The 22,344-nt window shown below is 45.4% G+C and overlaps 2 protein-coding genes across 8 annotated transcripts in view; one reads left to right on the top strand and one right to left on the bottom strand.

Annotated features, from left to right (window-relative positions):
- Nucleotides 1-8,315: 8,315 nt before the first annotated feature.
- LOC109907779 (proteasome subunit alpha type-7) lies at nt 8,316-11,158 on the bottom strand. The gene is made up of 7 exons (XM_020505981.2): nt 10,252-11,158; nt 9,969-10,095; nt 9,552-9,676; nt 9,332-9,454; nt 9,059-9,178; nt 8,872-8,934; nt 8,316-8,765 (listed from the first exon to the last, which is right to left on the bottom strand). The coding sequence occupies exons 1-7, from the start codon at nt 10,345-10,347 to the stop codon at nt 8,688-8,690; spliced, it is 732 nt and encodes a 243-aa protein (XP_020361570.1). The 5' UTR covers nt 10,348-11,158; the 3' UTR covers nt 8,316-8,687.
- Nucleotides 10,847-22,344, top strand: part of LOC109907777 (calcium-responsive transactivator) — an 18,574-nt gene continuing 7,076 nt past the window's right edge. For 3 of the 7 annotated variants that reach the window (XM_020505977.2, XM_020505978.2, XM_020505976.2), the window contains exons 1-5: nt 10,847-10,974; nt 12,108-12,184; nt 12,371-12,455; nt 12,632-12,779; nt 13,419-13,649. In XM_020505977.2, coding sequence (XP_020361566.1) covers nt 10,906-10,974; nt 12,108-12,184; nt 12,371-12,455; nt 12,632-12,779; nt 13,419-13,649 — 610 coding nt within the window. In that variant the 5' untranslated portion in view covers nt 10,847-10,905. Of the gene's footprint in view, nt 10,975-12,107; nt 12,232-12,370; nt 12,456-12,631; nt 12,780-13,418; nt 13,650-22,344 lie in introns of those variants that run through there. The other 4 variants (XM_020505980.2, XM_020505979.2, XM_031793956.1 and 1 more) reach the window with 3 other exon arrangements.

Here is a 22,344-nt window from a genome sequence, read left to right as displayed (position 1 = left end):
TATACTCAGAGGCATAGTATATAAAGGAGTGAAAGAGACTGGTTTTCACATCAGAAGTTAATAATATCTGTAGGAGACGGATGGCTGTGGAATGTGTTAAGGGAGACGGATGGAGATCTTCGGATTGGGCCTCAAGGGGGTTGAGGTCAGGTCAGTTTCCCTTAAGGGAGAAACAATGGTTTATTATCCTATCACTTCGTCTTCCTGTCGGACCATAAATGATGTAAGAGAGAAGGAGGAGTGTCTAAATTGGAGTATATAGACATGTGGTGGTGGAAAGATGTGATGTCTGAATTCAACTTGGTTAGGCTTTTCTAGCTTTTCGAGTTATTTACTCTGAAAATTAGAACTAACATTAGCTTGTTTGGATTGTGTTAGCTAACAGTATAGCCAGGTTGACATGTCGGTCTGTTGTGTTCATCTTTCTTGCTGGTAAAATAATCAGTGATATTGTAGCTATACAGCAAATCATTTTAGTATTAACAACGTGCAGAATGTGTGTGTTTCTTTGGATAGGCTACTTAACCGGTGGGTGTATGACATGGGTGCCATGTGCTAACGCTATGGTATTAGTGGCAATGTGGTCCTAGACTCCACCGGACAAAAATACAGTTTGTCTAAGGAGGGAGCGAGAGTATAGCTATGTCGAATACACCTTTAGTTTGTCAGCAGGCACGGACTGACATTTTGCCTTGGGATGTGTACTTTTTGGGTGATTCTGTAGTAGGAATGAGATGATTGGAAGCTCTCAGGTGAAAGGGGAATGGTGCTCGCTAACGTTAGCTATAGCTCAGAGATGGCGCACTCCATTGGACACCTTTCTCTAAATATCTCTGGTTAACGTTAGCTCTATTCAGTCCCGGGGTTTGTGTGCTTTAGTCAAAGTCTGGTGGAATATTCCCCCTGTGCTTTTGTTATCCTTATTAGTCCATTAAATTCATTAATTCAGCAACAACAGGCACGGACTGATATTTTACCCTGCAGGATATTAAAAGTTATATTTTATTTTCTTCAGATTGTGTGGTTAGCTTGATGCATTACTCAGGGCGATGGTCGTGGCATTTTCCCGCGTGAGTTGAATTTTCCTCGTGCTTTTGCTAATCTTTCAGAAGTGATCCTTATCCAACCATTAATTAGGCAACGTTTAAATGAATGATTTTTGAAACATCAAGCACAGACTGATATTTTATTTAGCCTTGTAGTCTGTAATAAAAATAATAATTGATTGTGTGGTTGGCATGAGTTGCATGGTAATGTATAGCTTGATAGCTCTTTTGGTGTGAGCATGCAATTTGATGGCTGGGGGTAGTGTAATTTTCATATTGCAGGCTGGCTGTTAGCTGGAAGTAGCTTTATTGGGAATGTACGGGTGTAAATCCTGCAATTTCTGTTTCCTAAATATTAAAGCATTCGTTAATCATGTAAAAAAAAAACATTGAAATGTGGCGAACTACAGTTTTGCTTGTGGGGTAGAGTGCCCTTGCACCAAAGCATCACTACTTGTTACATTACCCCGAACTCATCCTGCAATTTGAGCGACTCATTCGTTTGTGGACACCGAGGTTTGAGAGCAAGCACTCCTACTTCAAGGAGTGTTATTTTATTCAATGTCTCAACTGATTTAATATATTCTATGTTGGGTTGTCCAGGTTCCTGGTTCGAATAAACCCTGAAGGTTTATAGTGATAGTAATAGAAGTAGTAGTGATAGTAATAGTAGTAGTAGTGATAGCAATAGTAGTAGTAGTGATAGTAATAGTAGGAGTAGTGATAGTAATAGTAGTAGTAGTAATAGTAATAGTAGTAGTAGTAATAGTAGTAGTAGTGATTGTAATAGTAGTAGTAGTGATAGTAATAGTAGTAGTAGTGATAGTAATAGTAGTAGTTGTGATAGTCATTGTAGTAGTAGTGATAGCAGTAGTAGTGATAGTAATAGTAGTAGTAGTGATAGTAATAGTAGTAGTAGTGATAGTAATAGCAATCTCTCTCTATTCTTTCTCTGTCCATGTTTGTCCTAGTTGACGTATCAGAGCTAAGGAGGATCAGAGATTAAAGGATTGGGGTGATGATCTGCATGCCACCGAGATTTATTTGAGACTTGTTTGCATCTCTCATTCTCTCAGAAATCCTGCCATGCGGGTTGGGTCAGCAAATGATCTGCTTGCGCCATCCCGGAGCCTGTGTTGGCTTGCAGTAGCGTGCTACTCTGGCTCCAGTCTAGCCCTGCTCGCTCCTCTCTATCCATCCTTCTCTCTCAGCCCCTTTCTCTCTCGATCTCTCTCTCTCTTGTTTCTCTCTCAAACACAGGCAAGCAAGCATTTCTTGTTATAGTTTTTTTCTCCCTGTTCAACTGTTGTTTTCCTATTTTTCATTGATCTGTTTAGATGTTATTTATTTCTTACATAATCCTGTATTTTCAAGAATGACCTATTCTGACCTATGGTGATGTACATTATTGGCCTGTATTTGTCAATGTTCTTATCATTGTATCTCTCTCTGTCTCTCTCTCTCTCCTACTATCTGGAGTTGTAATGTTGCTCTATTCAAATGTTGTTCTTTGTGGTTCAAGTGCAATTCATGTGAAATTCATGTTATGAATAAATATATATATTTGTAAACGCATTGTTTTTCTTACAATATTACATTTCAGTGAGCTGTCTTTTAAAGACAACCTGCAATGCTGCTTAGTACTGTAAATTAATTGTATATTACTGCAACACAGTTGCCAGTTTAGTACTGCAATTTTGCTTCACAGCAGTGATGCTGTAATATAGTTTACAGCATGATTTTCCTTACTGTAAAACATATTACAGCCTCCCTGCTATATATTTACAGCAAGGATGCTGTAATATGTAACAGCATCCCTGTTGCTGTAATAAACATTGTTACTTCAACACAGTTGCATTTGGGTTTTACCTGAAATGTGATAGTATGAACTGGCCATGACTGACCCAGCAGACTTGGACCAGCTCCGCAACGCCATCTCCTCCCAAGGAGCCATCATTAGTAGACACGAGGAGTTGCTTCCGTGGTCTGGTGGAAGGGATCCAGGACGTGAACATCACGAACCTAGCATTGGACGCATTGCGGGAGCAATTCCGTGGGTTGCCTACCAAGCAGTCTACCACGGCGGTAACATCCCAGCCCCTCAGTAACTCGGCTGGTAGCAGCGCCGTCACCCCGGTTTCCTGGGAACCCCGCTTACCTCCCCCGGAGCACTACGATGGAGATTGCAGAACCTGCCGGGCCTTTCTCTCCCAGTGCTCCCTCGTTCTTGAAATGCAGACTGCATTTGGGTCTTACCTGAAACGTTATAGTTAATGTATGAGGTGTTTGCTTCCAAAACTTTCCCTTAGAAATAAAAAAATGTAAGGTGGGAACTGGGAAGGAAATTGTATTGGGAGAGTTGAGTTATTGACTAGACTGGTAGGTGTCAGGTGTGCAGGTGGCTCAGGCTGGCTAGTTGGTCTGGCTGAAATTTGATATAGAGGAAACCAAATTGGCACCCTTCATTTGTAGTATTAACCCTTTGATGTAGAATTTCTCATACCTAGAAGGAAGGACTTATCAAACTCTTTCCATTTTGTCCTGTAGGAGCCCGTAGGCCGAGCTCCTTGTGGAGGGCTCGAAGCCCTTCACCCTCAAGTTTGAGTCGGACTTTGACTTTGATTCTGCAAATCCAATGTTCGACAAGGAAGCGCTGGAGTGGGAGATGCAGGACAAGTTGAACATCAAAGGTTAGTTGCATTATACTCACCACATATCCGTCGACATATGGGCTTTGTACTGTAGGTGCAGGAACATGGCAATTCGACCATGACTGTGATCATTCATTAAGAACACAATAGCTCATGATTTGGCTATCACTGATTGGTGAAATTATTGCAAAAAGGGGACTTTTCTATCTCTGACAGAAATGGTTCCTCTCATTTTTGTCTTTAGTATCATCTGCAAGCTTTTCATCCATTCTAGCCTCTTCACCATCTCTGGAAGCCAATGAAGGAGAAACCAGGAGTAGACAGTAGTGAGAATTCCTGTTTAGCCCTGTCCGGGGGTATCATCGGATGGGGCCACAGTGTCTCCTGACCCCTCCTGTCTCAGCCTCCAGTATTTATGCTGCAGTAGTTTGTGTCGGGGGGGCTAGGGTCAGTTTGTTATATATGGAGTACTTCTCCTGTCTTATCCGGTGTCCTGTGTGAATTTAAGTATGCTCTCTCTAATTTTCTCTCTTTCTTTCTCTCTCTAGGAGGACTGAGCCCTAGGACCATGCCTCAGGACTACCTGGCATGATGACTCCTTGCTGTCCCCAGTACACCTGGCCATGCTGCTGCTCCAGTTTCAACTGTTCTGCCTGCGGCTATGGAACCCTGACCTGTTCACCGGACGTGCTACCTGTCCCAGACCTGCTGTTTTCAACTCTCTAGAGACAGCAGGAGTTGTAGAGATACTCTTTATGATCGGCTATGAAAAGCCAACTGACATTTACTCCTGAGGTGCTGACTTGCTGCACCCTCGACAACTACTGTGATTATTATTATTTGACCATGCTGGTCATTTATGAACATTTGAACATCTTGGCCATGTTCTGTTATAATCTCCACCCAGCACAGCCAGAAGAGGACTGGCCACCCCTTATAGCCTGGTTCCTCTCTAGGTTTCTTCCTAGGTTTTGGCCTTTCTAGTTAGTTTTTCCTAGCCACTGTGCTTCTACACCTGCATTGCTTGCTGTTTGGGGTTTTAGGCTGGGTTTCTGTACAGTACTTTGAGATATCAGCTGATGTAAGAAGGGCTATATAAATACATTTGATTTGAGTGAGAAGACGGTGGAAAATTCATTTGGGCCTAAGTGCTACTATGACAAGCCAAATCCTCCTTTGATATCTCATCAGATCATGAATCCGGGTGAATTTATGTTTAATTCACGCTTGTTTACATTCATTTGTTTAAATGTGCTCTAAACGTCTGAATGTGCTCCACCTGTTATGCTGCCTGAGTCAATTTCATGACTGTCACATTTTTTCAAAGATCTGACTACATGCTTGTCTGATCACATTTTGTAGCTCTCTAACCCAGACACACTATCTTGGCAGAGAGGACGCTGAATGTTGAGACCTTCGGGTTTCATGGCCGCCTCCTGATGGGCCGCGGGGGCTACCACTGGTTGGAGAGGGTGGGGGTTAGCACAGCGCCGGCCCTCCCAGACAGTCGGGAGAGGGAGGCTGTGAGGGTCAAGGGTCAGGTGAGTAAGGGTGTGTGCGTGTTTATTCAAAAGCATGGGTATATATACCTTGTGATTGTGAGTCTAAAATCCACGCCTTTCTTTTTACCCTGCAGGCCTCATTTGGATCTTGGGCTAACTTGTTATGTACACTACCTGTCAAAAGTTTTAGAACAAGGGTTTTTCTTTATTTTACTATTTTCTACATTGAAAAAATAAAGGCGTTTGAGCCAATCAGTTGTGTTGTGGCAAGGTAGGAGTGGTTTACAAAATATAGCCCTATTTGGTTAAAGACCAAGTCCATATTATGGCAAGAACAGCTCAAATAAGCAAAGAGGAACTACAGTCCATCATTACTTTAAGACATGAAGAACTTTGAAAGTTTCTTCAAGTGCAGTCGCAAAAACCATGAAGCACTATGATGAAACTGGCTCTCATGAGGACCGCCACAGGAATGGAAGACCCAGAGTTACCTCTGCTGCAGAGGATAAGTTCATTAGAGTTACCAGACTCTGAAATAAATACTTCACAGAGTACAAGTAACATACACATCTCAACATCAACTGTTCAGAGGAGACTGCATGAATAAGGCCAAGGTTGAATTTCTGCAAAGAAACCACTACTAAAGGGCACCAATAAGAAGAAGAGACTTGCTTGGGCCAAGAAACACAAGCAATGGACAGATTGGTGGAAATGTGTCCTTTGGTCTGGAGTCCAAATTGGAGATTTTTGGTTCCAAACACTGTGTCTTTGTGAGACGCGGTGTAGGTGAGCGGATAATCTCCACGTGTGTATTTCCCACTGTGAAGCATGGAGGAGGAGGTGTTATGGTGTGGGGATGCTTTGCTGGTGACACTGTCTGTGATTTATTTAGAATTCAAGGAACACTTTACCAGCATGGCTACCACAGCATTCTGCAGCAATACGCCATCCCATCTGGTTTGGGCTTAGTGCGACTATCATTTGTTTTTCAACAGGACAATGAATGAACACACCTCCAGGCTGTGTAAGGGATATTTTACCAAGAAGAAGAGGGATGCATCAGATGACATTGCCCCCGCAATCCCCCGACCTCAACCCAATTGGGATGGTTTGGGATAAGTTGGGCTGCAGAGTGAAAAAAAAGCAGTCAACAAGTGCTCAGCATATGTGGGAACTCCTTCAAGACGGTTGGAAAAGCATTCCAGGTGAAGCTGGTTGAGAGAATGCCAAGAGTGGGCAAAGCTGTCATCAAGGCAAAGGGCTGCTATTTGAAGAATCTCAAATATGAATACATTTAGATTTGTTTAAGACTTTTTTGGGTTCCTACAGTACATGATTCCATGTGTGTTATTTCCAATTATAGGCAATTAGCAAGACACCCCCAATAAAGGAGTGGTTCTGCAGGTGATAACCACAGACCACTTCTCAGTTCCTATGCTTCCTGGCTGATGTTTTGGTCACTTTTGAATGCTGGCGGTGCTTTCACTCTAGTGGTAGCATGAGACGGAGTCTACAACCCACACAAGTGGCTCAGGTAGTGCAGCTCATCCAGGATGACACATCAATGCGAGCTGTGGCAAGAAGGTTTGCTGTGTCTGTCAGCGTAGTGTCCAGAGAATGGAGGCGCTACCAGGAGACAGGCCAGTACATCAGGAGACGCGGAGGAGGCCGTAGGAGGCCAACAACCCAGCAGCAGGACCGCTACCTCCACCTTTGTGCAAGGAGGAGCTGGAGGAACACTGCCAGAGCCCTGCAAAATGACCTCCAGCAGGCCACAAATGTGCATGTGTCTGCTCAAACAGTCAGAAACAGACTCTATGAGGGTGGTATGAGGGCCCGACGTCCACAGGTGGGGGTTGTGCTTACAGCCCAACACCGTGCAGGACGTTTGGCATTTGCCAGAGAACACCAAGATTGGCAAATTCGCCACTGGCGCCCTGTGCTCTTCACAGATGAAAGCAGGTTCACACTGAGCACATGTGACAGACGTGACAGTCTGGAGACGCCGTGGAGAATGTTCTGCTGCCTGCAACATCCTCCAGCATGACCGGTTTGGAGGTGGGGTGGCAGTTCTTTGGGGGGCCGCACAGCCTTCCATGTGCTCGCCAGAGGTAGCCTGACTGCCATTAGGTACCGAGATGAAATCCTCAGACCCCTTGTGAGACCATATGCTGGTGCGGTTGGCCCTGGGTTCCTCCTAATGCAAGACAATGCTAGATCTCATGTGGCTGGAGTGTGTCAGCAGTTCCTGCAAGAGGAAGGCATTGATGCTATGGACTGGCCCGCCCGTTCCCCAGACCTGAATCCAATTGAGCACATCTGGGACATCATGTCTCGCTCCATCCACCAACACCACGTTGCACCACAGACTGTCCAGGAGTTGGCGGATGCTTTAGTCCAGGTCTGGGAGTAGATCCCTCAGGAGACCATCCGCCACCTCATCAGGAGCATGCCCAGGCATTGTAGGGAGGTCATACAGGCACGTGGAGGCCACACACAGTACTGAGCCTCATTTTGACTTGTTTTAAGGACATTATATCAAAGTTGCATCAGCCTGTAGTGTGGTTTTCCACTTTAATTTTGAGTGTGACTCCAAATCCAGACCTCCATGGGTTGATAAATTTGATTTCCATTGATCATTTTTGTGTGATTTTGTTGTCAGCACATTCAACTATGTAAAGAAAAAAGTATTTAATAAGAATATTTCATTCATTCAGATCTAGGATGTGTTATTTTAGTGTTCCCTTTATTTTTTGGAGCAGTGTATATTTTTTGCCTGTGCTTTTCAACCTCTGCTGTAATTCTGATAAGTAGCTAGATGACATGCACACTTCCTAAACTATTCAAGGGATCAATTTGAAGATGAAACTGAGGGGAAAATATCTTTAGGTAATTTTTGTGTTCCAGGTATTATAAATATTACTTATTAATATAATTATAAATAACTTAATTACAGACCAAATGTCTGCCAGAACTAATGAATTTCCATGTATTTGTTCGTTTTCTATCATTTTGAGCACAAGTGATGTTACATTGATACAAATCTAATAAAGATGGGAAATTGCTGATTCACTTGTTCTTGTTAATTTTCTCTGTTCAATGATAGTAACTGAACGTTGTAGTTTAAATACAGATATTTATTCATTGCAAGAATAAGGCAAAGTCTTAAGTTTTCATATGGTCGATTAGGGCAGCAGTGTTTCTCAATCCATTTAAATTGGGACTCCCAGGATAGGAGTAGTTTTGTTTTAGCCCAACACTAGTCTCGGCACCCAGAAGAGTCTCTCCCAGCACTACCATAGCCACCCCGATTCAGCCAAAGAAGAGCCCGGTGACTAGTCAAAAGAAGTGTGCTAGAACAAAAATATGCACTCCTTAGGAGTCCCTCCAGCTTTGGATCGAGAAACGATGAGATAATTAATGTAAACAATGAGAATCCTGATGCAATATTGAAGATGGATGAAGGCATGTTTGGTCATGAACTTCATTCAGAAAATGTTCATGTTTTCTTCTTTTTCCTTTTCAATAGCCGTGACATATTCCTCAATTTCCTCTTGGACCAGAATCTATTTACAGGGGAAAAGAGGTCGTTAGGGGAGCAATTACGTTGCATCATTACACAGGTGAGATCCTCTTGACAGATTTGCGGAGGTGTCATGATTTCAAACAGACCTTCATTGATTCATCCCGCTTCATAATGGCCAGCTCAATGTTCTTTCCACCTGACTGGACAACCTGTGAACACATGGAGCAAACCTTGTGACAGGAATATCTGAGATTTCAATCATTAATAGCGGGTGCTCATGCAATATCGTTGCTGCCAATCAAAAGTTTGGATCTGGACTGGCAAAAACCTCACCTCAAGTAAAGCTCTGATGGCCAGTTTAATGGTGTCTGTATCGGATTCCATATGCTCCTCTTTATAGTTCTTCTCTAGAAACTCACGTACAGTCTTGGCAGATCTTCCAATGGCATTTGCCTATGTACACAACCACAGTTAGGTTTTCCCATTTTGCTCATATTTAATCGCATTACAACTTGAGGTACATTGGGTAATTCATTGGGGTGATGACAAACCTGTCAAAGCACCTTTTAAATTATACAGATGTATGGGTCAGAATTACACCCCTACCTTCCAAGCATGATATGTTCCTGAAGGGTCAGTTTGGTACAGATGGGGTGTTCCATCAAAATCAAACCCCACAATGAGGGAGGAGATGCCAAAGGGCCTTCGCCCACTGCTTTGGGTGTAGCGCTGAAAGTGGGAATATGTAGAAATGATAAATCTGCACATGTGTATTGTACTGTTGTGTGTGTGTGTGTGTGTGTGTGTGTGTGTGTGTGGGGGGTACCTGTTTGATGCTGGAAATGAAGCGTGTGATGTACTCCACAGTCACAGGATCTTCCACTGTAAGCCTGTGACTCTGACACTCCACCCTAGCCCTGTTAACAACGATCCTGGCATCTGCCGTCAACCCTGCAGGCCATGGGATAAGGAGATAAAGTATGTTACACCAATTAGACCTCTCACCCAACAAGGGGAACAAACAATCAAATAGCTCAATTTCAGCAGTAAAAATGAAATGTATCATTCAACATAGGCCTACATGATCAAATGTTGATGACATCAATTATACCATACACATGGTAGGCTAATTACATATTTGCAATCAACCACTTCACACCATCTGTGGCTTGGGTGTGCACTGTGCCTTATTGGTCCTATGTTGGTCTTCTTGGCTTATTGGTCATGTCCTACAGTAAGTTACCTGCAAAGGCCATGAAGACGTTGTCATCCAAGGCACAGATTTTGCGCACTGTTCTGTCATCTTGGAGCTTGGCGACAGTTTTCTTCTCCACTCCTAGCACAACGACGTTTTTTCCTCGCACTCCAACCTGTAAACGAATTAGGCCCAAGTGATACAGTTGCGCCCGTTGTAAGCACAATTTGGGTATACTTCTATTGATAGGCTACGTTTTGCATCGGCACGGTGCGTGACCCATTGTTTTGACCTCAATCAACATTGACAGGAATGAGAAAGGCCTACTTACAGCGGTTGAACCTTTTTTGACCGCCTCCTGTGCGTATTCCACCTGGAATAAGTGGCCATCAGGTGAGAACACTGTGATTGCACGATCGTAGCTCATCTTCCAAGCAATTTACCTGTAAAGAAAAGCCGATTTCTGTGTCTCCTCGACTGGCCCTCGCTCTTTAACAAAAGCGAAAGTGATCAGACTTGAATGAAACAGCACATTCAAATTGAACACAGCGCCTCATCCGGACTTTAGTGTGCAACAGCCTTGATTTATTGCGGCCATCGTTGGTTTACGTTGGAGAGCGAGCGCATTGGATGTCGTGAATCAAAGAACACCCCTACTACTGTGAGAAATTATACTGTAGCCTATAGCTGACTGAATGGGTTATACCAACACATTACTGAGTGAGTCTCGAAAAATACGATATTTTCATAGACATGATGGAATTCTGATCAACCATCAATCTTAATAACATAATCAAATGTAGTATCAATTTGCAGGGAAATAGTGGTGTACTTATAATGTATTTTCATTTCGGAGCAATCCAGGGATTCACACACCCCTATTATTTTCTGAACATGGAAAACCTAACTATGTTATACTGCACGCAAGATAATAGGCAAAATATTAGAATAAAAGGAGCGTTTCTTACCGTTTCCTTATATAACAATGTCGGTGGCATTTTCATCGGCGCGCCCAAGGAGCAAAGGGGAGGTGACACAGCAAACGATACAAAAGGTAGGCTAATGCCATGTCTTTCTCTATTACGTCGTCTTAACAGGAAATATTTTATTCTGGTCGATTTGAGAGCGTGGAGAGAGTCAGCCAGTGCCAACGGTGGGAAAGTAGTCAACATCGGCACATAACTGGTACAATAGAGCGAGCCAAACAAAGTGACGCGATCATAAGACGCCAATGAAAACAAATTGACATTCATCAAAGCCTACTTTTTATTGCGTCGTTACTGTTGTGCTCTTCACTGCACAGTGTGGTTTTTAACGGAAGCCGACATAACGGCTACTATGTTATGCGTTAGAACAACACATGTTGTCTAATATTAGACTATAGCATCCGAGACCAAACAAATCTAGTCTGTCCCGAGTCTGACTGAATTTTTGCTTATTCCTGTGCATGCACTTCATGGGATTGTTTTTGTTAACTGTTATTTGAGTATTTTTTTGTTTGTTCTTTTTCTTTTAGCAACATTTTATCCTTTACAAAATACACTCTATATGATAGGCTATTGTTACCCAAAAAAATTGTTGATAGCCAGCCGTGCCAAAGATGTGAGAAGACTAGCGAGAATTCTTTAGACAGCCAGTGGTAAGAGGCAGGTGCACTGGATGAATGGATAGTCTGACAGGGGCGATGATGATGGAAGGTGTGGGCTTACGTGCAACATCATTGGACCTTTGTTTATCCTCGAAGGAACGGGGAGGACTCTTATTGGTGCTTGTCAAATTGTAGAGATATATATATATATATATATATATATATATATTACGGTTAGAGCGCCTTCTTTGGATCGTAGCCTATAGAGGACAGGTTCCCCTTTCATGTACCCTCGCTTTTTGTCACTGATGTCAGAATGTTGTGATTGGCTGAAAAATAATGGTCGACTTTTGGAGTTGCAGGAAAAACAGACCATGGCTCTGTCCGACTTAAACAGTCTCTTCTGCCCTAGGCTCTTTCTGGCAACGTTAAATATACTCCAAGAAAAACAGCTGACCCAGATAATTTTGTTCAGAGAGTAGAGGGGGGGGGGGGGGGGGGGCGCAAGTCCCGAGAATCCAGGACACTTTATTATAGTGTCATAACTCTGTTATAATAAGCTGCTGGCCTAACATGATTTTTTTTTTTATCTCCCCAAGATGCTGGATGAAAATCACCATCTGATACAGTGCATAATGGATTACCAGAGCAAAGGAAAAACAGCAGAATGCACACAGTAGGAGTTACACCTGTCCTCATATTGTTGTCACAGATGCATGTTATGTAGGTTACTATAGCAGATGTGTACTTGTATGAAGATGTGATTCTAAGCGCGAAGAATGGAATATCACAGTTTAATGATCGTCATCATGTTGAAGGCTCTTGTGATTAGTGATTAACCTGTCTTTCTGTGCTTTGACAGGTATCAGCAGATCCTTCACAGAAACCTAGTTTATCTGGCCACGATAGCAGATTCTAATCAGAACATGCAGTCATTGTTACCTGCAGTAAGTCTGTGTGGAGTTACGCAATACAATAGAGCCCCATGTTGGTCTTCTTCTCGCTCTTGCTCTCGCTCTCGCTCTCTCTCTCCCTTACCCGGCCTCAATAGCTGTTCTTTAACTGTAACACAATTCCCAGAGCTGTAAATTCACATGTCCCTCCTCTCCTCCTGTTCTCTCAGCCTCCTACCCCTAACATGGGGAGTATAGGTGCTGGAGGAATGGGACAGAGTGGAGGCAGAGGGCCCCTACACTCCCAGAGTAACCTCAACGACACCATGACCCCTGGCCTGCCCCCTACCTCTATGTTGCAGAGTCAGATGAGCAATGGTGAGAGCTCCGTATCCACACACACACACACACACACACACACACACACACACACACACACACACACACACACACACTATCCACTGTATGTGTGTACTATCTGAATGCTCGCCTCTATGCCAAACTGACTGTCTGCTGCATGTATGTCGTCTGTCTACCTCTCCTATGGCAGCATATTTGATCTCGTCCTCTGCTCTGTCCAGACATCATTCTATGAGTGCATCTCCATATTTTAAAGTGGCTTCCTCTTCCACACTGATCCCTGAATACAGGATACTGTAAGTGGATGCTAACTGGGCATTTCATTCCGTCCTTCCAGTTCTCTCACATCACTGCACATTAAGTAATGGAGACGAGGAGAGGAAGCTACTTCAGACTATTTAGATGCACCTCTTTATAGCCATACAGGTCTTTACCCTCTCGTCCATTTGCCGCTCCACTAATTCTTCTCACGTCGTCTCTCCGCATAATATACACACCCTTGATTCAAAAGTTCATTCTATGCCTACTGAGTCCTACACAAGCCTCCTGTGGTGTAGCGATGAACTGGATGTGTTTCGTGTTCGTGGTGCCTGTGACCATGCTGGCACTGCGTGTGCCTGAGTGGCTGGCTGCTCTGACTGCTCTGTGTGTCGTCAGGCCCCAGCCACGCTCCCATGCAGCAGCAGGCGGGTCAGACACAGTCGGCTGGGCCCTCATCCACGTCCCTCAGCCTGCCAGCCAGCACCCACGGCTCAGCCTCCGGCTACAGCCACCCCGTGCCCCCCTCCTCCCAGGGCAGCATGATCCAGGGCCTTGGCCCAGGCTACGGTTCTTCCTCTTCCTCTTCTACCTCCTCCCGCAGCAACCTCAACATGCAGTCTAACACAGGTGAGCCAGCCAGGTGTAGAGGAATCAGCGACAAGGGATCAGTGGCATAGGAATACATCATCAAAGCCAATGATATGAAATCGTTATTGGAAACACTATTCCTTTGGAGATACATAATTGCTAATTCCGCTGTTCTATTTCGTTTTCTCCAGCAAGTCTTGTTGCTAAGTGCATTGGTAACGATTGTTGAGTCCACTCATAGCGTATTGTGATTGGCAGGAAGTGAGCAGGGAGGGTGAGAGGCCAGCCCCCACTAGAGTAAATGTCAGAGCTCTGGAAGGGTAGGGGGGATGATCAGGGAGGAAGAGAAGCAAAAAGGTTGAACATCAGAGGATGAATCATAGAGCAGGGATTATCATCTTGAGTCAGCCTCTGGCGATTTGTTTCCTTGAGCGGATGGTCGTGGGGCTGGAACAAGACCGCGAGAAGCCCAAACAGATATAATATTTGACTAAAACATAATAATATTAAACCTTGCTTACATTTGTATACGATCACGTGTCTCTATTATGAGTGGCAATTCTTGAACAGATTTCCAAAATGAAAATCACCTGGAGATGATTTCCTGGTGTCTTAATTAACAGTATTTTTGGTCCCAAAAAACAAGAATAAAAAAACACAACGATATTCTGGATACTGAACAAAAATATAAAAGTGTTGGTCCAATGTTTCATGAGCTGAAATAAAATAACCCCAAAATGTTTTATATGCACAAAAAACTTGGTTCTCTCAAATTTAATGCACAGATTTGTTTACATAGTGAGCATTTCTCCTTTGCCAAGATAATCTATCCACCTGACAGGTGTGGCATATCAAGAAGCTGATGAAACAACATGATCATTACACAGGTGCACCTGATTCTGGGGACAATAAAATGCCACTAAAATGTGCAGTATTGTCACACAACACAATGCCACTGATGTGTACAATTGGCATGCTGACTGCAGGAATATCCACCAGAGCTGTTGCATGAATATTTAATGTTAAGTCGCTTCCTTTGTCGTTTTAAGGAATTATGTCCAACCGACTTCACAACCGCAGAGCCACGCCAGCCCAGGACTTCCACGTCCGGCTTCTTCACCTGCGGGATGGTCTAAGACGAACCACCCGGACAGTTGATTAAACTGTGGCACAACCGAATAATTTCTACACAAACTGTCAGAAACCGTCTCAGGGAAATACTTTTCTATGATCGTCATCTGCACCAGGTTCTTGACCTGACTGCAGTTAGGTGTCGTAACCGACTTCAGTGGGCAAATGCTCACCTTCGATGGCCACTTGCACGCTGAATCCCGGATGAATCCCGGTTTCAAATCAAATCAAAGTTTATTTGTCACGTGCGCCGAATACAACAGGTGTAGTAGACCTTACTGTAATGGAATTCCTCCTCTTCAGAGGAGGAGTAGCAAGGATCAGACCAATGTGCAGCGTGGTAAGTGTCCATAATGATATATTTAATAAATCAACAGAACACTGAACAAAATAACAAAAGTACAAACAAACAACCGAAACAGTATGGTGAAAACACTAACACAGGATACAACCACCCACAAAACACAATAGAAAACAGGCTACCTAAATATGGCTCCCAATCAGAGACAACAACTGACACCTGCCTCTGATTGAGAAACATACTAGGCCAAACACATAGAAATATAACAATAGAACAAAACATAGAAAAACAACAACAGAATGCCCACCCCAACTCACGCCCTGACCAACTAAAATAAAGACATAAAAAGGAACTAAGGTCAGAACGTGACAGTACCCCCCCAAAGGTGCGGACTCTGGCCGCAAAACCTGAACCTATAGGGGAGGGTCTTGGTGGGCATTTACCGTGGTGGCGGCTCTGGAGCGGGACGTGGACCCCACTCCACCATAGTCTCGGCCCACTTATGTGGCACCTTAGGAGTGGTGACCCTCGCCACCGACCCCGGATTGGGGACCCTAGCAACGGGTCCCGAATGGACGGGAGATTCCGGAAGCACCGGACAGGCGGGAGACTCCGGCAGCTCCGGAGTGAAGGGCGATTCCAGCAGCGCCGGAGTGACGGGCGATTCCGGCAGCAACGGAGTGAAGGGCGATTCCAGCAGCACTGGAGTAACGGACGGCTCTGGCAGCTCCTGACTGACGGGCGACTCTGGCAGCTCAGGACAGACGGGCGACTCTGGCAGCTCAGGACAGACGGGCGACTCTGGCAGCTCAGGACAGACGGGCGACTCTGGCAGCTCAGGACAGACGGGCGACTCTGGCAGCTCAGGACAGACGGGCGACTCTGGCAGCTCAGGACAGACGGGTGACTCTGGCAGCTCAGGACAGACGGGCGACTCTGGCAGCTCAGGACAGACGGGCGACTCTGGCAGCTCAGGACAGACGGGCGACTCTGGCAGCTCAGGACAGACGGGCGACTCTGGCAGCTCAGGACAGACGGGCGACTCTGGCAGCTCAGGACAGACGGGCGACTCTGGCAGCTCAGGACAGACGGGCGACTCTGGCAGCTCAGGACAGACGGGCGACTTTGGCAGCTCAGGACAGACGGGCGACTCTGGCAGCTCTGGACAGACGGGAGACTCTGGCAGCTCAGGACAGACGGGAGACTCTGGCAGCTCAGGACAGACGGGAGACTCTGGCAGCTCAGGACAGAGGGGAGACTCTGGCAGCTCAGGACAGAAGGGAGACTCTGGCAGCTCAGGACAGGAGGGAGACTTTGGCAGCGCTGGACAGGCGGGAGCACCTGTAGGGAGGAGACGGAGAGACAGCCTGGGGCGGGGGGCTGCCACCGGAGGCCTGGTGCGTGGAGGAGGCACCGGATAGACCGGACCGTGGAGGCGCACTGGAGGTCTCGAGCACCGAGCCTGCACTACCCTACCTGGCTGGATACTCCCCGTAGCCAGGCCTGTGCGGCGAGGTGGAATAGACCGCACTGGGCTGTGCTGGAGAACCGAGGAGACGCACTGGAGACCAGATGCGCTGAGCCGGCTTCATGGCACCTGGCTCGATGCCCACTCTAGCCCGGCCGATACGAGGCGCTGCTATGTAACGCACCGGGCTATGCCTGCGCACCGGGGACACTGAGCGCCTCACAACATAACACGGTGCCTGCCCGGTCCACCTCTCTCCACGGTAAGCACAGGGAGTTGGCTCAGGTCTCCTACCTGACTTAGACACACGGTGCCACCCCCAAGAAATGTATGGGGCTGCCTCTAGTCCCAGCCGCGCTGCCGTGCTGCCTCCTCATACCACCGCCGCTCAGCTCTCGCTGCCTCCAGCTCTGCTTTGGGGCAGCGTTATTCCCCAGCCTGAGCCCAGGGTCCCTTGCTGTCCAGAATCTCCTCCCATGTCCAGGAGTCTTGAGATTTCTGCCGCTCGTTACCACGCTGCTTGGTCCTCTTTTGGTGGGTAGTTCTGTAACGTAATTCCTCTTCTTCAGAGAAGGAGTAGTAAGGATCCGACCAATGTGCAGCGTTGTAAGTGTCCATAATGATATATTTAATAAATCAACAGAACACTGAACAAAATAACAAAAGTACAAACAAACAACCGAAACAGTCCCGTATGGTGAAAACACTAACACAGGATACAACCACCCACAAAACACAATAGAAAACAGGCTACCTAAATATGGCTCCCAATCAGAGACAACGACTGACACCTGCCTCTGATTGAGAAACATACTAGGCCAAACACATAGAAATATAACAACAGAACAAAACATAGAAAAACAACAACAGAATGCCCACCCCAACTCACGCACTGACCAACTAAAATAAAGACATAAAAAAGGAACTAAGGTCAGAATGTGACACTTACAATGAAATGCTTACCTATAGGCTCTAACCAATAATGCAATAAAGGTGTTAAGTGAACAATTGGTAAGTAAAGAAATAAAACAACAGTAAAAAGACAGGCTATATACAGTAGCGAGGCTATAAAAGTAGCGAGGCTACATACATACACTGGTTAGTCAGGCTGATTGAGGTAGTATGTACAGTACATGTAGATATGGGTAAAGTGACTATGCATATATGATGAACAGAGAATAGCAGTAGCGTAAAAGAGGGGTTGGCGGGTAGTGTGTGGCAGGACACAATACAGATGGCGTCGGTTAGCCAATGTGCGGGAGCACTGGTTGGTCGGCCCAATTAAGGTAGTATGTACATGAATGTATAGTTAAAGTGACTATGCATATATGATGAACAGAGAGTAGCAGCAGTGTAAAAAGAGGGTTTTGGGGGAGGCACACAATGCAAATAGTCCGGGTAGCCATTTCATTACCTGTTCAGGAGTCTTATGTCTTGGGGATAAAAACTGTTGAGAAGCCTTTTTGTCCTAGACTTGGCACTCCGGTACCGCTTGCCATGTGGTAGTAGAGAGAACAGTCTATGACTGGGGTGGCTGGAGTCTTTGACAATTTTTAGGGCCTTCCTCTGACACTGCCTGGTGTGGAGGTCCTGGATGGCAGGCAGCTTAGCCCCAGTGATGTACTGGGCCGTACGCACTACCCTCTGGAGTGCCTAGCGGTCAGAGGCCGAGCAGTTGCCATACCAGGCAGTGATGCAACCAGTCAGGATGCTCTCGATGTTGCAGCTGTAGAACCTTTTGAGGATCTCGGGACCCATGCCAAATCGTTTTCCTGAGTTTCCTGAGGGGGAATAGGCTTTGTCGTGCCCTTTTCACGACTGTCTTGGTGTGTTTGGACCATTCTAGTTTGTTGTTGATGTGGACACCGAGGAACTTAAGCTCTCAACCTGGTCCACTACAGCCCCGTCGATGAGAATGGGGGCGTGCTCGGTCCTCCTTTTCCTGTAGTCCACAATCATCTCCTTAGTCTTGGCTACATTGAGGGATAGGTTGATATTCTGGCACCACACGGCCAGGTCTCTGACCACCTCCCTATAAGCTCTCTCGTCGTTGTCTGTGATCAGGCCTACCACTGTTGTGTCGTCTGCAAACTTAATGATGGTGTTGGAGTCGTGCCTGGCCATGCAGTCGTGGGTGAACAGGGAGTACAGGAGGGGACTGAGCACGCACCCCTGTGGAGCTCCAGTGTTGAGGATCAGCATGGCAGATGTGTTGCTACCTACCCTCACCACCTGAGGGGGGCCCGTCAGGAAGTCCAGGATCCAGTTGCAGAGGGGGGTGTTTAGTCCCAGGATCCTTAGCTTAGTGATGAGCTTTGAGGGTACTATGGTGTTGAACGCTGAGCTGTAGTCAATGAATACCATTCTCCCGTAGGTGTTCCTTTTGTCCAGGTGGGAAAGGGCAGTGTGGAGTGCAATAGAGATTGCATCATCTGTGGATCTGTTTGGGCGGTATGCAAATTGGAGTGGGTCTAGGGTTTCTGGGATAATGGTGTTGATGTGAGCCATTACCAACCTTTTCAAAGCACTTCATGGCTATGGACGTGAGTGCTACGGGTCTGTAGTCATTTAGGCAGGTTGCCTTTGTGTTCTTGGGCACAGGGACTATGGTGGTATGCTTGAAACATATTGGTATTACATTCTCAATCAGGGACTTGTTGAAAATGTCAGTGAAGACACCTGCCAGTTGGTCAGCACATGCCCAACAGCACACGTCCTGGTAATCCGTCTGGCCCCGCAGCCTTGTGTATGTTGACCTGTTTAAAGGTCTTACTCACGTCGGCTACGGAGAGCGTGATCACACAGTCGTCCAGAACAGCTGATGCTCTCATGCATGCCTCAGTGTTGCTTGCCTCGAAGCGAGCATAGAAGTGATTTAGCTCGTCTGGTAGACTCGTGTCACTGGGCAGCTCGCAGCTGTGCTTCTCTTTGTAGTGTGTAATAGTTTGCAAGCCCTGCCACATAAGACGAGCGTCGGAGCCGGTGTAGTATGATTCAATCTTAGCCCTGTATTGATGCTTTTCCTGTTTGATGGTTCGTCGCAGGGCATAGCAGGATTTCTTGTAAGCTTCCGGGTTAGAGTCCCGCATCTTGAAAGCGGCAGCTCTACCCTTTAGCTCAGTGCGAATGTTGCCTGTAATCCATGGCTTCTGGTTGGTGTAGTATCTGGGATCTACATCTGTTTATATTAGTTACTGTGCTGGTACTAAGCAGTAATGCATTACGGCAGTGTTACGTTACTACACCTAATAGGAAATGCACATGCGCACTGGGGTGCCGGGAACTGTAGCGCATGAGGGGTTTTGACTAAACGAAAACTAACTGTACTCCCGTCTCCTGCCTGGTCATTTCTCCACAACACAATTATTACAGTTGGGATATGTCCGTACAGTCACTGTGGGGACGACGTCCTCGATGCACTTATTGATGAAGCCAGTGACTGATGTGGTGTATTCCTCAATGTCATCGGGAGAATCTCGGAACATGTACCAGTCTGTGATAGCAAAACAGTCCTGTAGTTTGGCATCTGCTTCATCTGACCACTATTTTATAGACCGAGTCACTGGTGCTTTCTGCTTTAATTTTTGCTTGGAAGCAGGAATGGCCACTCCAATACCTTGACTTTGTTGTCCGTTGGCCCCACACGTACCTCTAGGGGTACCCTCCCCCACTGCTCAACTGACACAGTGGCGCACAGAACGCAAAGATATTCTTAGAAATATTTAACCTCCACACATTAACAAGTCCAATAGCTCAAATGAAAGATAAACACCTTGTTCATCTAGCCACCAAGTCAGATTTCTAAAATGTTTTACGGCGAAAACATAGCACATATTTATGTCAAACCACCACCAAAGATAGGCTAATTTACATAGCCATTTTGTAGAACAATAGATGCAATCACAAAAGCAGGATTAAAAGAAAAATAATTCACTAACCTTTTGAAAATCTTCATCAGATGACAGGAATAGGACATGTTATACAGTACATTTATGTTTTTTTCAATAATATGCAATTTATCTTGTGTGGATCTTGGAACAAAAGAGAGAAATTGCAGATGCGCGCACGTATTATTGCGTGACCGGAGGGTTTCGCCCCGCCAAAGGGTGAGGGAGCGCGCAATCTTCACAATGACGCGCCCCATTGAAAGAGGACATCGCGCTGAAGAGATAGAAACTGTTTCCAGATCTGTAGCTGGTTGGGAAGGGTGGGGGCGATGACGTCAAAGTTGGGCCAACTTTTCTGATGACAGAAAGAGTTTGGAAGAATGGATGCCCTGTGAGTTCTGCTTTACATAGAGACATAATTTGAACGGTTTTAGAAGCTTTAGAGTGTTTTCTATTCAATAATATTTATTATATGCATATATTAGCAATTTTTTACAGATTTTTTGTCAGTTTACTATGGGCACGCATTTCTCCAACGGGGGCAGTATTCTGCCATAGCCTTAACCATTTTGCCACAACTTTGGAAGTTTTCTTGGGGTCATTGTCCATTTGGCAGACCCATTTGTGACCAAGCTTTAACTTCCTGACTGATGTCTTGAGATGTTGCTTCAATGTGCACCAGTCGCTTCAATGTGCATTCCTCATGATGCCATCTATTTTGTGAAGTGCACCAGTACCTCCTGCAGCAAAGCACCCCTACAACATGATGCTGCCACCCACATGCTTCACGGTTGGGATGGTGTTCTTCGGCTTTCAAGCCTCCCCTTTTTTCTCAAATATAACGATGGTCATTATGGCCAAATAGTTCTATTTTTTTCCGTCAGACCAGAGGACATTTCTCCAAAAAGTACGATATTTGTCCCCATGTGCAGTTGCAAACTGTAGTCTGCCTTTTTTATGTAGGTTTTGGAGCAGTGGCTTCTTCCTTGCTGAGCGGCCTTTCAGGTTATGTTGATATAGGACTCGTTTTACTGTGGATATAATACTTTTGTACCTTTTTCCTCCGGTATCTTCACAAGGTCCTTTGCTGTTGTTCTGGGATTGATTTTGCACTTTTCGCACCAAAGTACGTTCATCTCTAGGAGACAGAATGTGTCTCCTTCCTAAGCAGTATGATCCCATGGTGTTTAAACTTGCGTACTGTTTGTACAGATGAACGTGGTACCTTCAGGCGTTTGGAAATGAACCAGACCTGTGGAGGTCTACCTTTTTTTCTGAGGTCTTGGCTGATTTCTTTTGATTTTCCCATGATGTCAACCAAAGAGGCGCTGAGTTTGAAGGTAGGCCTTGAAATACATCCACAGGTACACCTCCAATTGACTCAAATTATGTCAATTAGCCTACCAGAAGCGACTAAAGCCATGACATAATTTTCTGGAATTTTCCAAGCTCTTTAAAGGCACAGTCACCTTAGTGTATGTAAACTTCTGACCCACTGGAATTGTGATGTAGTGAAATAATCTGTCTGTAAACAATTGTTGTTGGAAAAATTACTCATGTCATGCACAAAGTAGATGTCCTAACCAACTTGCCAAAACTATAGTTTGTTAACAAGAAATTTGTGGAGTGGTTGAAAAACAAGTTTTAATGATTCCAACCTAAGTGTATGTAAACTTTCAACTTCAACTGTACATGTGTAGTCTGGAGGTTGGGATTTAGGATGTCCTGTAGTGTTCAGTAGGGCCTAGAGAGCGAGGGAGAGATAGGGAGGGAGGTCTGTCCTCCCCGGATTCTAGAAAATTAGGATTGTATTGATTTAGACAGGAGAGGACATCGGTGGATGATTCACTGACCCAAGGAACCCCTGAAGGTATTCCACAGCTTTTCAACATCTTTCTCAATAACCTCCCCTCTGCCCTCTCTGTTAGAAAACCTTCTCTAGTCTTT

Source organism: Oncorhynchus kisutch, linkage group LG17 (assembly GCF_002021735.2).
Source record: "Oncorhynchus kisutch isolate 150728-3 linkage group LG17, Okis_V2, whole genome shotgun sequence".
NCBI lineage: Eukaryota > Metazoa > Chordata > Actinopteri > Salmoniformes > Salmonidae > Oncorhynchus > Oncorhynchus kisutch.
This window is presented reverse-complemented; position numbering and strand designations above follow the sequence as displayed.